We start from the raw sequence: 18,717 nt of genomic DNA, 5'->3' as shown, positions 1-18,717 counted from the left end.
CGAATTATATTTTAATGGATTTAAATGGAAATAATTAGTTTAGTTCCAGAGGGAAAAAAATAATCCAAAACTGCTTTCATAAACACTAAAAATTGTACACAATACATAAAAAAATAGAGTAACAGATATTGTACAAAAGGTAGTTTTCTACAATATTACATGAACAGCTCTTTCCCTTCTCATAAATTGGGCTGGGTTATGCCAATACACCATGAGGGTTGCTGGTTCAAGCCTGTGACTCCTCCAGTCCACCCAGTTGTAATAACTTGTGTTGAAGTTTTAGTACAGTATACAATACAATGTGCTATATCCAGATTGTCCCCCAATGGGCTGTCAGGCCTATAGAACCCACTTTCACTTTTCTCTTTATGCATGAACTTTTTAATTATTTCTTGAATCTTTATTAATGTAGAACACTATCTTAGTGAAGGCCCAGATGATGTGGAGTGATGAGGAGTCCCGGGTTGTCCTTACATTATATCCCCAAGTTCTTATTGAACACTTGAGGAATGGTTATCAACCACCTTTAGAGGAGCTCTGGGTCCAGCTGGCTAAGGACCTTTTTTCCACATATAACTTCTTAAAGCAGCCGTATGAGGTATGTGTAGTTCTCTTCCAGGTCACAGCCTAAATATTTCCCTATTGATTTTCTTGTGATCAAATAATGCAGGGTAATTCACTCACTGGTAACCTATTTAAAGGAAAGGTTGTAAATGAAATGGCTCACACCATTATGAGTTAAAGGTAAATATTCACTGGGAGGTTGAAGTCATTCACTTGATTATGAGAAAATTTGTCCTGGGTAAAAGAACGAATAAATATTTTTAGAACAAATGAAGAGAAATTTAGAAAATATGGTAATAGAAAAAAACTAGCTTGTTGAGCAAAGCAGTGAAATCATGAATTGTGGTACAATACTGTTTTGATGAAATGTTTTTATCTTTAATATTTTTTAAGTTATTAATTTTCAAAATGTGTCATATTATTTATGGACATCCTGTACAGTTTTATGGTGATTAACACTTTGTTTTTATATTTTCTTGCGTAGCTTTTTATGTGGTATTGAAATATTTTATTAAAATTAAATAAGATATGGTAATTTTTTTAATATTTCAGATAGAGGAACACATAGCATTACTACGACAAGGATATAGGAGTCAAAACCCTTTCCCCTTTAGACCAGAGATGGAACTACTGGAAGAAACTGAGCATACTTTGTGCTTTTCACCTGAATCCCCATCAAAAATCATTGCCCAGATGGTGCAGTATTGGAGCCATTCTGCTGCACATTGTTTACTTGACTTTGTCATACATTACTATCAGGAGGGCATCAAGCTACTTACTGAGAGTTTGTTTGATACAATCAGTGTTGACATGGAAAATCTTGGCTACAGGTAGAGTATTAATTTATAATTATCATGTCTGATGTGTTATTTCTTTTATATTTACAGTACAGCTCCTCCCTGACTTACGACCTACTCTACTTACGACCACCCGCACTTACGACCTGCCTCAGTCGTACCAAAATTCGGTCAAATTACGTATTTTCGAGTCCCAAAGTCATTACACAGACAAAATTATCTTTTGTAATTCACTTTAAAATGGCTGGCAAGATTAAAAGTGAGTGTTTTGTGGTGCTGAGAAGAAAAAAAGACAACCATTTTAGATTTTCTATGTATTATTTGTGCATTTCCGACTTACGACCATTTCGACTTACGACCTGGATTTGGGTCCCTAACCCCGTCGTAAGTCGGGGAGGAGCTGTATATGTAATTGAATTGAGACACGTTTTTATTACCTTGGAACTTTAAAACTTTTGTTTAGATTGATTAACTTTTTTATATACTGTAAATGCTGATACTAGAGGATAGTGGAAGTTTAATTGAGGTGCTTCGATTGATAGTGACGAATCAACCAATGGTGCCCTAGCCAGATGACAAATAAACCCTGTATTGGGTAGAGAAAGAGTCGGGCTTTCTGTTGAAACAAGAATCTAATTTGGGTGCCATTTGTTGATTCGTCACTATCAATGGGAGCGCCTCAATTATTCTAGTTGATTACTGTACTCTACAGGTAATCTCCCCATTAGCTGGAATCTCTGGTCCCCGGAACTCTCCAGCAGCCCTCCAGGAAATTTCAGGAAAACACTCCATTCCAGGCATTGGAACAAGTTTTCAAGGATAAAATCATGCACGTTTTCTGGAAAAATTCTGAGAAATCTCTCTGTTTCGGGCATGGGAACAAATTTTCCAGGAGTTCTGAGAAATTGCATCAGGCTCTGACGAGTCCGCACATTTTTCCACGTTCCAGCCGTGCTTAGTTCATATTCTGCTGCCTCGCTCACTGCCGTTTTGTGTACAATTTGTGTTGTGCAATACTGTACCAGAACACAATCAGCCAAGAATACAGTGTTAAAGCAGTGTTAAGACATAAAAAGTGATAACAGTTATATTACATTATACTGTATATTCAGCAAAGTGGATAGTGTATGCCTATTGTAGGCTCAAAGTGACAGTATCTGCTGGTGAGTACAGTACAGTTTGCGGATTTTTACTTCACGGTTCTCGGTTTTTCGCGGACGACACCCTGGATGTACCCAAGAATGTCTGTTGGTAGTTTTAAAGTTGCTGTCATTTTTGCGGCTGGGACAGGGAGTCATTCATTCTAGAGACAGTAATTTCCTTTACCTGTATTGTAAATATGTGTGTGTGTGTGTCTACACACACACACACACACACACACAAATAAATAATAATTGGAAAATACTCTCACAAATAATCAGTGAAATTTATTAAAAATGTGAGTCTACCCTCAAATCCGTTCTCTATTACAGTACTGTACTTTATTAATAGAGCAATGACTAGTGGGTAGACTGTCACATTTTTAATTAATTTTTTCTGATTATCATTTGTGAGAAGATTTTCCATTTACTGTATTATTTATTTGTATGTGTTTGGTGTGTGTGTCTACACACGTCACACACACACACACACACATACGGTATACAATACTACAGGTAAAAGAAATAATTGTCCTTAGAGCAAACACATAAAGGGAATGTTCATTTATTTGTATAGGTACACAAGTAAAAATGTACCCCCCCCCCACCTCCTGGTCCGCAAATGTTATTCACGGATTTGGCAATTTGCAGCCATTTTGAGAACTTAACCCCCACGAATTTGGGGGACCCCCTGTATATACAGTGGTCCCTCGGTTAACGAGCACAATCCGTTCCAGCAGGTTGCTCGTTAACCGAAACCATTGTTTCAATGGGTTTTTGGGTAATTGGTTCCAGCTCACCGAAAATTGCCTAAATTCAACAAAAAAGGTAGAAAAGTTCACTTACTTTGAGGTGTGTATGTAGAAGGCTCCTGGATGATGATGATGATGTGAATTTGAAGTGGGAGGTGGAGGAGGAGAAGGGAGAAGAGAAGGAAGTGGAGGTGGAGGAGAAGCATTTTACTACCTCTTGGAAGGTGAGTCACCTTCCATGAAAATGTCAGGAACCTCTGGATTGACAGATTCTCCACCATGAACATCCTCTCTCCTTCTTGAAGTGGAAGGCTGAGGGATGGCATCTTGTTCCCTCTGCCTTTTACTGAAGAAAGTGTCAATTGTGGTCTGTGGGGCATCTGTCCTCCTCACCATTAACTTATGTTTAAAGAAGGAGACCACTGAGTCCTCAACATGGCACAAAGTTAGTTCAGTTTTTTCCACTTCTGGGTGCTTTGAAGCCAGTTCCCTGAACTTCTCCCAGTGGTAAATCACATCTTTCAACTGTTTAGCTGACATATGGTCATCACTTTCAATTTCCTCCTCACCACTGTCAGCCTCTACTTGTAACATCTCATCCAGTTGCTGCAAGTCATCAGGAGTAAGTTCCTCCTCATGAGACATCACAAGCTCTTCCACATCCTCCTCCTCCGCTTCAAGGCCCAATGACTGACCAATGGACACAATCTCCTGGTCCAACTCTGTTTCTTCCTCAAATCCCTCAAAATCATGGACTACTGATGGCCACAGTGCTTTCCATGAAGAATTGAGGGATCTAGTGGAGACTTCTTGCCATGATGACACAATCAATTTTACAGCCTCCAGGATGTTGAATGTGTCTTCCCGAAATGTTTCAGTGTTAGTTCAGGATCATTGGAAGTTGCCTGATGACACCTCCTAAACCTTTTTGTTCATGTACAACTTCTTAAAGTTGCTGATCACATTCTGGTCCATTGGCTGTATGATTGATGTAGTGTTTGGAGGCAAAAACAACACTTTCACAAAGTCAAATTGATACTCCAAATTTCTGGCAAGGTCAGGGTCATGACCAGGAGCATTATCCATGAGGAGAAGAGCCTTTAAAGGGAGTTTATTGGTGGTTAGGTAGCTCTTGACAGAAGGGCAAAACACATCAACCGCCCATTCATTAAAGAGCTGTCTTGTCACCCATGCCTTACGGTTGGACTTCCAATAAACTCCAAGCTTTGTTCTTCCCACTTTCTGTTGCTTGAACACCCTGGGGTTTTCAGAGTGGTAGACAAGCATAGGCTTCAGTCGGAAATCCCCTGAAGCATTGGCACCAAGCAATAGAGTGAGATGGTCTTTCATGGGTTTATGCCCAGGTAAAGAGGCTTCATCTCTGGTGATGAATGTTCTTTTGGGCATCTTTTTCCAGAACAGCCCAGTTTCGTCCACATTGAACACTTGCTGTGGAAGATAATTTTCTTCTTCCATCAGTTTTTTAAATTCATCTAAAAACTTTGCTGCCCCTTCCTTATCAGCACTAGCAGCTTCACCATGCCTAACAACACTACAAATGTCACTTCTTTTCTTAAATTTTTCGAACCAGCCTTTGCTGGCCCGAAAATCTTCAAATTCTGTGCCTGAAGAACCAGGTTGATCTGTCTTTAAATGTTCATAAATCTCCCTGGCTCTTTCACAAATGAATTCAGTAGAAACTGAATCACCTTTCATCTGTTTTTCCCTAATCCAGATGATAAGTAACCTCTCAGTTTCTGCAATTAGGGATCTACTTTTAAACACTCTTGTAGATTTGTCTCTCACTTTCACTTCTTTAAATTTGTCTTTCTGTGCAAGAATTGTCGACACAGTTGATGTCGGCATGCCATATTCTTTGCATAGCGCATTTGTTCTAATGGCTTGTTCATGTTTTTTTATGATTTCCTGTTTGGTTTGGATTGAAATCGCTTTTCTTGATCTCTTAGGCCCCATGCTGGATTCAAACAATGTCAACACGTGCTTTTTAAAGTTAAACTTGTTGTAAATAAAGAATATTTTCTTTAAAATAATACTGCACTGCGCTATATATTGTCAATATGTAAAATAAATTTCAAAATGACCAATAATATGCTTGGAAACACAGAAAAAAAGCATTTAGTTGAAGAGAGTCTCAAGCAAGATGTTACCTCCAGTGAAAACAGAGAGAGACTAACGCCTGTTTGCTGTGTTAAGAGGCTGGATGCCGCGCATTAAACTAGTCACTTTACCTTCAATTATGTTAAATAATTGTTAAAATGACTAAAAAATTTAATATTAAACTTTTAAAATTATTGAATAGTATAAACTTCTTGATATTTACTAAAATAGTAAGGAATTTAAGCCCTAGAACCGATTAATGTATTGGCGGACTAATACTACAGCTGGTTGACCGCCCAGTGCAAGCCAAAACTTGTTGAGGTCGGCTCGTAAGAAACTCGTTAACCGAGGGGTTGCTCGTTAACCGAATTTAAGAATCTTATGGGAGGTAACTCGTTAACCGAGGCGCTCGTTAACTGAGGGACCACTGTATACAGTATGTACAGTAATAATACATACACATTATATTTACAGCATGTTTATTTAAACAGACTTTTTGGGTGAACTATTCAGGATTATTCTGGGAAAAAAATGGTGTTCCTATCTTAATTAGAACTGATTTCATAGACTGGTATAACATTTCTTATGTTTTTCATAAAAGAATTGAATCATTACATCATGTCAGAATATTTTAATTAAGGTCTTTTTTTTTAAAAACAATCTTATGGAGAACTTATTCGGGATCATTATGGTACCAAATTCATCTCTCAAAAAACATTTAGAATAGATTCTGTGAATAAAAGTTTGTACACTTTTTCGCTAGCTGTAAATATTTTTGCTCGTGACCTTGGCTTAAATGTAATGGGGGAGTATTTGGCCACCCGAGATGCATAGTTTAAAACTCTGAAAACTTTCCCCAGCTCCCAGACACATTCAGGGGATGCCCGATAGTGTCTGGCCATGCAAGATGTGTAGTTTAGACTCTCGGAACCCGGAAAATTCTGAGGATGTGCGATTTTTTCCGGGGTTAGAAATTCGTCTCAATACCTGAAAATCTCTCATTCTCAGAGGAGCTTACACCAATTATTCCAGCTAATGGGGATATAACAGTACAGTACATTATTTGTATTTTTTCTTTTGAGAACAAACATGGTGTTTGTATGATATGGACACGAAGTAGTACCTTAAGCTGTGTATTCTTATATTACTCTATTAATTATGTAAAGTAAAGTATTACAGAACATGTATTAATCCTATGTAATATTTCCATTTATTATGCTTCATGTTATGTATGTGAATTATCATATTTACATATTATGTATTCAGCTTGTGAATGCTGGCATCTGTACATGCCAGCGCGGAGTGATACAGAGAGTTGAGATCGCTAGTCCTTATGGTGTGGAAGCCCACAGTTTATTTGTTTCCTCTGTATATCTCCCGTACGAGAATAAGAACCTATTTTCAAGATAACAAATGTTTGCGTATACCCTCCGTAGTGTAGAACATTTTGGGGGTATCAAAGACAAACATAGAGTGTTGGTATCCTGTGTAGGTGAGAATGGAGTAAATTTGGTCAGCAGACTGAGAGACAACAATAAAAATATTGCTGTTCGGGAAATGAACCCGGTAAATGAATTATAAAATGATATTATGGAAACACAAAATAAGGATCTATTAGAAAGAATGAAATTATGAGACGGGTGTGAACTGACTATTATTGCTACAATTTACTTATGGTAAACACCTACCATGTTTGGTAGGGTCACACTGGCTAACATCCTTTATACTTTTGACCTGGGCTGGGGATTGAAGGCATTTTGATGTAAAAGAAGAAGACAAAGGTTTGCAGTCTTTTTCATAAGTGGTTATCATACACAGGTACACCAGTGAAGAATGCCGGCAATATTACCATCTATTGAACAAGAAGTATAAAAAAAAGATTGATGTGAAAAATGGCAAAGACATCGATAAGAAGTGTCCTTATATGAAGAAGATGGTGGAAATAAAGACTGTTATGTCTCAAACTGAAGTTCCTGGTGAGTTTTTATGAAATTACTGTATTTGCTTTTATAACTTGCTGTAATTAATTACTGTATTAATTTATTATTTGTGGTGATTGAAAATATTTGTGAATTCAGACTGGTTTATAAATTGAGCGAGCTCTTCACTAATTGGACTTCTTTCAACTGGGACTCTTCCATAATTGGATTTGGGAAAATCCTTCCTTTTTTTTCCCAGGGATTTTTTGTTGTTTCTGGTTATGTACTGTACTTGAAAAAAAAATCATATCTGCAAACACTTAATATCTGGCTTAAGGAACAAAAGCACCTCATTATCCTCTTTTCCACACAGCAACAGACGATGTATGTAACAAGATAATTTCAGCAGCTTCATCTGTTGTGAAGGAAATTAAGGGAACTGATAAGGAATCAAGAAGAGAATCACTGGAAAGGATGATTTTGAAACTTAAGATGCACCTAATGAATTGTACCTCTGTGCGTCCTCCACCATCTGTTAAGACTGTAAGTCACACACTGTTGGTATAGAGTACATACTGTATTTTAATTTTGGCCATGTACTAATTTCACCTTAATTTTTTTTTTACTGTTATTTAATATACCGATCCAAGCCTTTTATTGTTTCATTTGGGTGTTTTGAATTACACCTAGATACAAAATTTACTGTACAAAATAGTTTACTTGTCTTTGGTCAGTAATGAAAAGGCAGCTGTCAAAGTTGGATTATTTCTGTTTCTTCCTTTTACTGTGATCTGTGGCACCAATTCCTTGTTCCCACATTTCTGTATCTTTCTCTTTATTTTTCTCTGTCTTTGTGTAAGATTACTTTTGTTATTGACTGTTAGGTTTGTACAGTATAACTCTGAATTTAACTGAATTCAATATACAGTAACGGACTCTCGATTTAGTGGAAGGCAGTTTTTCGTTATTTTTCGCATGATTTAGTGAACTAGTTCGCTAAATTGAGATTAATTAAATTAATACGCTTATACCTAAGGAGACACCTCAGACACATGATACAGTAAAACCTTGCTCGGGCGGACTAATTGGGGGGAAGGGATGTCCGGGATAGGAGGTTGTCCGCCTTAGAGCCAATTTTCCGCAAAAGACCGCCATTAAAAAAAAAACGAGTATCAAATTTTTATGAAAGAAATGCATGTTTTTTAATTATAATTAAATTAAAAAGTAATGTACACAAAGTACTGTACACTTGCTTTTAGTTCACTGATGAGGTCTTAGGCTTAACCTGTCTTTGGCTTAACCATTTCACCACCCTTACAGACACCAAACCCTTTCTTAGGGGCCATGGTTATTGTTTAATTTTTCAATAATAATGCAAAAAATATGAATGCTACTTCAGCCTAAGGCGAATGTACTAAATGTATAAAAACAAATACATAATGATATAGAGAACACCATATAAGAGCACCCCTCATTTTAAAAGGGAGTATTTAGGAAAAAACTTTTGTGTGTATTTTCCTCTTATAGCCACAGTTTTCCTTAAATAATATATGAGTAAACAGTACCAGGAAATGTGAGGATTGAATAAAAACAATAATGTACCAACCAAAAATATTGTATTGCCAAATCTGTAAATAAAAGCCAAATGAAACTTCAACACAATCGCCATTTCCATGCACTCTCTGTTTCACTATAGTAATGAAGACCAGCTGGGACGCCGAATCCCTAGCAACGCTCCTCACCCCCTACACTCTCTCCTCCCTCACTGATTAAGCTAACTCATGTGTAAAGAAATATATATTCCCTTATGTGTTTGCCCTTAGGACAATTATTTATTTTACTTTTCTTCACAATGTGTATGTAGGATGGCATGTGCATATAACAGAAAAATAAATGAAAAAAGTTAGGTATATACAGTACTGTAATTCCCAAAAATACCAGTTGAAAAACAACCATAACACCTCACAGCTTGGCCCTGTAGCCTGGTGGTTAGTAATGAGTCTAACCTGGCTATAATGCCATGGTTAATCACTTTTAAGCACTATTATATCAGTAAACACGAATAATAGTAAATCCAGTGAAACATGGCAGGGAGAGAGGAGAGTTACAAGAGCAGATGATGCTCAACTAGCAGTCACTTGACCCACTCACTCCCCTTACTCACACCTGTTGCAAGGCGAATGATCGAAATACGTATGGTGGAAATACATATATTTTAGTCTAATTTGAAAATGGTGATGGGCACAGTGATAAACATATTATATAAACCATGCATTTACCTACAATAACATAATAAGAAACATTGTGAATTAAATAATATTCCCACTAATAACAATTGATAACTTGAGAAGTAGACCAAGAGGTAACAGTGAACAACACACGCGGTGGCGGCAGGACTGAGTGAGCGGATGTAAACAAACCCTATGCGCCAAATGACTTGTGGCGCGTTTGGTGCCGAATTTAACGGAATCACGCTCGATTTAGTGAATATGTTCGAGAAATCGAGAGAGCATAACGGAAAGGTTGATTTAGCGGAAATTTTGATTTATTGAACAAGGGTGGCTCGGGTTAGTTCGTTAAATTGAGAAAATACTGTACAGTTGGGTATGCTATAACGAATCTAATTGGTTCTAGAACCTTGTTCGTTATAGCATTCGTTTGTTATAGGGTTAATCCGTTCCAGGCCCCCAAATACAACCACTTAACACTGAAAAATATAATATAAAATTGTAAAAATTGTAAAAAAGTGCATAAATATGCATCTAAACCTCTGAAATAAAGAATATCATTAATATTTGTAATAATAAAACAATAAATTAGGAAAAAAAAAAATTAAATTATGTTCGTTGTAGGAGTTTCCTTCGTTATAGCATTCTCAATTTTATAGGTAAAACCGTTCGTTATAGGAATATTCGTAGTAGGATCCGTTCGTTATAGCATACCCCACTGTATGTTTACTTGTAACCTGAATAATTTAAGTAAGGGCTGATATGGTGTAAACTTAACACTTTGATGCTTTTCAGATTGCACAAAGTTTACTGAAATTTTTAAGGGAAGATAAAATAACCTACATACTGACTGACAGTGTAGATACACCAGAGCTTAGTGCTATCTTACACCCACATGTGGACATATTGAAGTTAATCTCACGTAAGTGTTGTTGCTCTTGTACTATTCTTCATCTTTTCTAATTATAGACAAGAATTTCAATACTATACTAATAGACATTTTTATATGTGGTAGAATATTTTGCTATAAAGGGAACATACTGTATGTTTATGAGTGAAATTTAAAATTTTCTCAAGTGCTCAGTAAGGAATGCTATAATTCTTTGTGGCAATGCCTTAAGGGATTAGTTAATTAATGTCACGAGAAACATTTTGTATATTATCTTCGAGAATATGCTTAAATGATACCCTAATATTAAAATGTAGAAAATTAGAAAAAGCACACAGTCATCACTTCTAAAGGTGTGTCACACAGACCAAGGATATGGGCTGACATGGATGAGAATACAGTAACTCTTCATTTTACTCTGTTTTGCTTTAATATGGTACTTTTCCAGAAGTTCATTTACCCTTGCCGTAGTTTATTTTCTTTGATATTCCAAAGATATACGATTATCAATGGTTGATGGTGCAGGATTCACTTAGTATATTGTTTGTATTGGGGTGAGGAAGTGTGTATAAAGTATTTTTACTTGGTGGTATTTCAGGCCATCTTATTTATTTCTGCACTTTACTTGCAACATCTCACATAATTCTTCCATTTCTTAAGGGTAAAGTTATCATATATCAGGGCTGCCCAATCGTTTTGCCTGCTTCGCCATGGTGAGGGAAAACTCCTTATAGTGAGTCAGATTTAAAAATCACTAGCCCATCAGGTAAGTGAAAATTTTGACTCATGCAAAAGTGAAGGAGATCTCTTAAGTAGACCCTACAATTTTAGTAGGTTTTATATTTACTGAACACAATTTGTATTGAATAGTTCTACAGTATAATTCACCCGTTTCTATATAGAACTACAAGGGGTGTAGTGAAAACTATGCTGGTAGGTATAATAAAAATACATGTAGAGATAGGTAATGTACACGAGAATGTGTGCATATTGTTTATGACTTGTCAGCTGATTCACTGAGGGAGGCACCACCAACACTCAGGAAGAGATGGTGAGGGAACATGTAATTAATTTTATACACAAAAAGTATGTAAAGACAGGTTAATATAGAAATGTGTTAAAAATTAAAAACCTGCTTTGCGAGTGATGACAGGAGTGTGTGTGCATACATTTGACTCTTCAGCTGACAGCCCAAGCTTTAACAGTTCAACATGCATTCTGCCACAGAAAAACGGTAAGATTTTAGGTAAAATAATTCAAACAATGGTGATGTTATTCCTTCCGTGAAGAGAGCAGAGGACCAGTGTGTGTATTGCATCATCCATGTCATAGTCACTCACACACAGCTGGTGCACTCCAGCACCACCACAAACTTGGGCCTGTTAATCATGGAGCATTTTATATACAGTAAACCAATGAGACTTACAATGTATCCATTTTGTGCAGCATCCTGTTTCTTTCACGACAAGTTTTCACAAGATATTCTCCCACATTTTGAAAACAATTATGGGCAAGTGAAAATTTCTGTGGGCAAGTGGGTTTATTAGCCCATTGAGCGAGAAGAAATTGTTTAGGTTCAGCAGACCTGGATATAAGTATAGACAGATCGTAAATATGACTTAATTTCCCTACAGAAAATGGACCACAGCACTTATATCAAGACTCACATCCAGAAACTGATAGAAAGAGAAAGATAAGAGGAAAGATGCCACTTAGTAAGTTACACTTTTATGACTTAGATTGTCTTAGTTATATTTTTTTAAACCTAATAAGATAATTGGAACGAAATATAGTATAGATACAGGGTATATTAGGATTAATTTACTGTATTCTGCATTCTAGTACAGTTATGAGTTATGTTTACACTACAACTTTGATAATATATTTTCTTTCATGTGATGTGTTTGATATAATTTACTTTTTAATATGTGGAGCCTAATGAGGTAAGGTTAGAGTTAGTTAAGGTCAGTGAGTAAGAGAATTTATTATTTTGAAAATACTGTACAATACTCTTATATCATAACCCTAACCCTCGTCAATTCCAACCCCAAGTAATCCATAACCCTACCATCATTTGGTCCCATTTATATGGAACATTGTGTGAAGTACAGTAGTCTGAAATTATTAATTACATATTTTGTATTAATTGTATTTAGAGTCTACTTCAATACAGTGGACAATTGACAATGTAAGTATTCTGCTGGAAACTGTGAGAGAATGGCAGCTGTTGTGTCATGATGATGAAGAAGTGGCAGAGACACTGGCAGTTGGTCAGCCTCTGTGGCACGAGGTTGCCTACAAGCTCAGTCGACGCTTGAGGAAGTGCCCTGATGTATGTCACATGTTCTTTGTTCATGTAAGTGAATGTGAAATTGTCATTTGCTTTTGAAAGGATATTTACAAATGATCTTCCTAATTTTAAACATTTACAGTATTACTTAGCTACCTCTCTATACTGAAATAATTGATGAGCAGCCGGTCCAGATTTTTTTTATAAAATACTGCATACACCTCACCCTTGCTTTATGCTGGGGATACATTCTGCATAAACCTTGCATAACTCAAAATCGCATAGAGTGAATTCTTAATCTTATGGGGAAAATGAGGATGTGTTTCACAACCATTTCTGGAGCTCCCCCAACCATAATTCTGGCACTTTTTCATAACTAAGTCACACTAAAAGACAAAGGTAATGCTATAAAAGTTGTGGAAAAATCATGGCAATATTCTAATGTTTCTTAGAAATAAATGAAATATAAATGTATAAAATAAGAAAAATGTCAGCATGCCATCTTACAGACTACCTAATCCCCAGTTTTCCCCTTCCCATATTTTGCACAGAAAACATAATAGCAATTCTTTTCACATTAAATGAATTTTGGGTAGAAGTGGGGTACAGTATAGCAAGTGCACTTAAAGTGAGGGTCAGGTATAGTTTGGTAACACAAGATTTTAATAAATACTAAATATCATACTTAATGCATAAAAATTACAGAAACACATATATATATTGTACAAAAAATAGTTCCATATTACATAAACAGCTCCTTCCCTGGCTACTGGCTGGCCGATAAGCTTTGTACCATAGGTAAACTGTAATGGTTTCCATCCACAGTTGTGTCAGGACTATGCAAGGTTGGAGTTATCAGGACCTACACCCACAGTCAGTGGTGTGTGGTTCAAAAATCAGAAAATTTGTGATCTGCTGCGCACTATTGTCTCTCCAGTTAGATCTTGTGATGCAGAATGGGATGTTCGAGGTTTGTAAACTAGTTGATTTTTGTTGTTGTTGCTAAAATGAGTCATATACAAGGTAACCCACCACTATTGCATGCTAGGGATCAGACAATCAACCCTTGACCAGCCACCCTGTATTGTGAGTTGGAGCAGACTTGTATGAATGAAGAAATGGCCCTACAGTATTAAAATAAAAACTTATGCACAGTACATGCATTATACCCCAGAATACAGTACATGATACATATATTTATAAACTACTGTACTGTATGTAACTTTATACAGTACATTTCCCTGTATTTGCCTGTCTATTTAGCTGTACTGTATTTGCCAAATTTAAACAATATTGGTTTAATATTTGCTCATCAGATGCTTGGTGGGTGAGTGAAGCTGGTGGCTGGAGCCGGGAGGAAATAATGGAACTTCTCTTCACTGTTAAAGAACTGTGGTCTGGAGAGCAAACTATGGATTGGAAGCTGGTAGGAACTGAATATTGTTTGGAATACGGTACTGTAATGGTATAGAAATTTGCTGTACCATCTATAGGGTATTTCATATACTGTACTGTACCGTAAGTGGAACAAAAGTGGGTGGGTTTGGGGTTAGTGAGCATTAGTTTTGAAAATTCTTTTATTTCATCGCCCTAGTCAACTCTAAGCTTAATACCCTTTACAGGTATCCCCTACATTACGGAAACTCAGGTTGCGGAAATTTGCCCATAAAGAATTTGTAAATTTTGACCACTAAATTTGGGATACAGCCCATAAATTCGACCTTACGGAAATGGGGTAAATTTTCATGATTTTCAACACAAAAATTGTGATATAGAACAAAAAAATTCATGGACATTATAATTTGTTTGGTGTTTCCTATAATTTGTTTGGTGTTTCCTACCACCAAGTGTGGGTTCACAGTGTACCTATGCCACTGGACTCAGTTTGTTTACATCTCCCACATGTATGCTTGATCTCTCGACCCCAGCCCTTGGATTTAACACTTACAGTATATTCGTATACTATTCAAGACTGTCCAGTGTATTACCCCTATTCAAGATGAGTGGAAAAAGGCCATCAAGTGCAATTGAAACCAGTGGTGCTAAAAGAGTCAGTAAAGGAATTATGTTGGATATAAAACTTGATGTTTTATGGAGGTTTGATGTGTGAGGAAATCTTAGCCAGATTGCAAAAACATTAGGGCTTGTTATGTCTCCCAATAAGTCCCATTGCACCTCCTCACCTCACACAACACTCAACATCATTTGTGGTGAGTTAAATTAAAGTGGTTTGTGTATTTATTACAGTATCATGTTACTGTATATCATAAAATAATCATTGTATGTTTAAAATTAATTATTTTTCATTCATAAGTGTGCTTGTATTACTTCTTTTTGCCTATAAAGTTTCTTTAGGAATGCTTCTCCAATTATATACCTGTAATGGAATTCAATGGGAAAAGTGGGGTTCACATAACGGTCAACTTTTCAAATATGCATCTCTTCCATAATCCAAGGAATTTCTGTACGTACATATAAATAATATCTCGTTCTTAATCCACACTAACCCCTAACATTACCCCATTTGGTTCCATTCTACAGAACGTCTTGTATAGTTTCTGCACTTTGTTGAAAATCAAGTACGTAAAAGGTTTTGCATACTCCGTTTAATTGTTTAAGGACCTACTGTGTGCAGAATAAAATCTTACTGTATTTGATTCAAGACCTGGATGCTAGAGTGGTCTGTTGTTAAGTAATTAAAAAAAATATCATTGCTCACATAAATCTCTTAACTAAATTGATTATTTTTGGACTTACCTGCGTAATCAACTTCAGTCAGCCCTTAAGTACACCAGCAGAAGGAATATGTTTTACATCAAGGTCTCATTTTCCCAAATTATTAAATATTTGTTTTTGTTTTTTCTCATATACCTTTTTAATGATCATCTGTGTTCTCTCACATAAAATAATATCTCACAAATTTGTGGTTTTCCCAATCCATCTTCACATTTCACTCACTATACTTAGTAGTAGAAATTATACTTGAGCATGTACAGTATACGGTATTACATTTCCATATGTCCTTTATATTTTCCTGGACACTGAAAGCAAGAGTTATTGAAGTAAAGTTATAAAAGATAATAGTATTCTTATTAATATGAATAACAGTTGAAATTAGTATTGACAGTTTTCATCTGGTATTATTATAGTAACCTGTACCTCATTTTAGGGTACAAATGTCTTGTTTTATCTTATAATATCTTCTATCGAATTTATATGATTGAAGCTTTTGTACACAGATACAGAGTGTTTCCTAGTTAATTATAAAAGGAATTTTTCAGGTGAATCTTCTGCTTAGTGCTGGAGGGTATCAGCGTGGGGCAAAATGTTTTTACACTAAGTTTCATCAGCTTTACAGTGGATACCAAAGAGCATTTAAATATAATCAGGAATGTAGCATACGTGAACGGCGAAGACCACCTTTCTATTTCAAGATCCATTCTCTGTTTGGCTACCAAGAAGCTATTCCAGGATATCATAGTGGTAAGTTGTGTAAGGAAGCACATGTTTGGATGAACTTGCTCGAAGATCATTATTGCTTCAGGATAACTATGTAGAATAATATTAATCATAAACACACACAAAAAAATTATTTGAGTTGTGATTTTTTTTGTTTCCCGTACAGGAAATTTTACTCAACTCAGATCATTCTAAGTTGAAATCTAGTAATGATTTCACACCCATAACAATTAATATAATTCTAGTATGTACTGTAATTATTTCATATCCATAACACAACTAACATAAATCTAATAACATGACACAACTAATATACAGGGTAATTATACTTGACAGAACCAAAGACAAGCAGAGATCAAAAGTTAGATATAGATGAGCAGGAGGTGATTGAAATATTGCTGGCTGGGTTGAAGGACATGAAGAATCTTGTATGTCACAGCATTCCTCGCCAACCTCTCCTGCTTTCTCTGGCTCACTACCTTGATGAGCAATACCAGTACCTACCTGCCACTTTCACACAATTTCAGTAAGTTATGTTTAGTCTTTGTATAATCTCTTAAGAAACTGTTCAACAAAAATTTTGTTAAATGTGATAAAATGGAAATAACTGACAGAAACATTGTGTCTTAGGTTTACAGAAAATAAAGCCATAGTTTTTTGGTTTTACTGGTTAACATTGGTTTGGCACCACTACTGGTGTGGACAAAATGTCCAAGAGATATTAACTTCAAATTTTCCGGGTTTGGAACCTGGGAAATTTCTCCACACCATCCATGTTGTTTGCTGAACTGCCACTTTTGTTTTCATGTTACCGGTCTGCCATGTTCCCCTCAACACATTTTATTTGCAATTATGATCTCCCATTTAACCCCAACTACAGTATGTCTGCAAAGAAAGGAACAAGTGTTAGTTATGGATCATTCCTTAGCATTACAAGAGAAGGTAAAGCTTTTGAAAAACTTGATAGTGATGTTTTGGTACGAAGCCTGTGTAATATATATGGTGGGGGTTCGTCCACAATACAGAACAGGTATAAGACATAAAGAAATGGAAAGAAAAGATATTTTTTACCTTTAAGTGTTCATTATAGGATTAAGGGCCGTATTCAAGACTGTGGAACAGAGGGCATCCCTAAAAGGAATCACTCTGGTAGGGAATGCCTACACCATCAGTGTAGTGTGTATTCTTGATAGCTCAAACTGTGCTTCTTTCTCCAGGACTGCCAACAGGGACAGTCTTTTTGACATTTGGTATGCTTCTATCTCCATTATTATCAATTAGCACAAGAAATGCCAGAATTTTGTTTTATTCAGAATGAAATTCTAAATAAGAAAAACCTATTGTCATTCTTACTTAATGGTTTTCTGAAAACTTTAAATACTTTAGTTATCTGGTAAAACTTTGAAATGGGTGTGTGGGTTAACCCCTTGTGTGCGGTGTCGCCTCCGAGTTGAAAATTTTTTTTTGCCATTGGCCAAATACAATATTAAAAGTGATATCCCCATAGTGAAGGGGTTAAAGAGCAATATTATGAAACTATTCAGTAGAGGAAAATTCTTCCTTTTCTCATAAACATTCCAAACATTGTGGAGGACTAAATTTTTACTAAACAAAACCTAACAACTCACATACCGTATATCAGGATGCTTATTGAACCTAACTTAACATCTCAGCTACATAGCCTCCAGTCTTCCCAGCTGGTAATTCCTGGCTAAGTAACCACTTTCAATTCAATTAATTGGTGTAGGTCATCCATCTTGGTGAATAAGATAAATTTTGGTTCATCATTTTGGAGTTTTGGAAGCTGACAGCCTCAGCATACAGAAATTGCTCTTCAAGTAGCAGATGGTTATCTGAATGTTTCGGTAGAAGAGTTAAAAATTAAAATGCTCTGATAAATAATGTACAGTACAGTAATCTCCCTATTAGCCGGAATCTTCGATTCCTGGAACTTCCATTACCCAGAATCTCTCTGTCCCTGGCATTTGAAAGAATTTCCGAGTGATTGCATCATGCTTCGATGCATGGATGTGTGTTGGTCATGTGTTGGGCTGCTTGGGTAACTTAGGACATAGGCTCACGCACTGTGATTGGTTACTAGTACAGTCAGTTCTGCTATAACGCGATAGTTGTGTTCTTGTAAAACATCGTGTTATAGAAATTCGTGTAATAGAAATAACAGGGCTTATGGAGAAAATAGGGTGAGGTGCAGATTACTACTCGAAATCGAAAAAAATTTAGTAGTTAGCCTAACACAAAGGATAGCACAGTCTAAATAAATGTTACATTCATATCTAATAATGAAATCATACAGTAAATGTAACACTTAACCTTGAAAAAATACGAATATAACTTGATGGGGGAGAAGGGTGATTTTGAGGTAGATAACATCGAGCTTCTCTTCAAGGGTTATAGCCTTTCTTTTACGATCATCACTGGGAATGCGATCACCAGAGCGCTTCTTGCAGATATTCTTCTTTACCATATTCACAGTTAATACCACAAAATTGGAGAAATAGTAAGCAAAAATCACGCTACAGCAAACAAGCGTTCACGTTATAC

General features: G+C 36.2%; 2 protein-coding genes across 4 annotated transcripts in view; one reads left to right on the top strand and one right to left on the bottom strand.

Moving 5' to 3' along the window:
• LOC121876307 overlaps window positions 1-18,717 on the top strand; it is a 38,689-nt gene that overhangs the window by 14,530 nt on the left and 5,442 nt on the right. For both annotated transcript variants that reach the window (XM_042381358.1, XM_042381359.1), the window contains exons 11-21: window positions 426-598; window positions 1,117-1,394; window positions 7,189-7,346; window positions 7,663-7,832; window positions 10,313-10,439; window positions 12,041-12,121; window positions 12,563-12,762; window positions 13,522-13,666; window positions 14,013-14,122; window positions 15,978-16,179; window positions 16,492-16,681. In XM_042381358.1, the coding sequence (XP_042237292.1) occupies window positions 426-598; window positions 1,117-1,394; window positions 7,189-7,346; window positions 7,663-7,832; window positions 10,313-10,439; window positions 12,041-12,121; window positions 12,563-12,762; window positions 13,522-13,666; window positions 14,013-14,122; window positions 15,978-16,179; window positions 16,492-16,681 (1,834 nt within the window). The remainder of the gene's footprint in view (window positions 1-425; window positions 599-1,116; window positions 1,395-7,188; window positions 7,347-7,662; window positions 7,833-10,312; window positions 10,440-12,040; window positions 12,122-12,562; window positions 12,763-13,521; window positions 13,667-14,012; window positions 14,123-15,977; window positions 16,180-16,491; window positions 16,682-18,717) is intronic.
• Window positions 16,806-18,717, bottom strand: part of LOC121876308 (WD repeat-containing protein 18-like) — a 31,608-nt gene continuing 29,696 nt past the window's right edge. For both annotated transcript variants that reach the window (XR_006090749.1, XR_006090750.1), the window contains exon 10: window positions 16,806-17,040. The gene's annotated coding sequence lies outside the window, so the exon portion shown is untranslated. The remainder of the gene's footprint in view (window positions 17,041-18,717) is intronic.

Source organism: Homarus americanus, unplaced genomic scaffold (genome assembly GCF_018991925.1).
Source record: "Homarus americanus isolate GMGI-L3 unplaced genomic scaffold, GMGI_Hamer_2.0 scaffold34921, whole genome shotgun sequence".
NCBI classification, from domain to species: domain Eukaryota; kingdom Metazoa; phylum Arthropoda; class Malacostraca; order Decapoda; family Nephropidae; genus Homarus; species Homarus americanus.
This window is presented reverse-complemented; position numbering and strand designations above follow the sequence as displayed.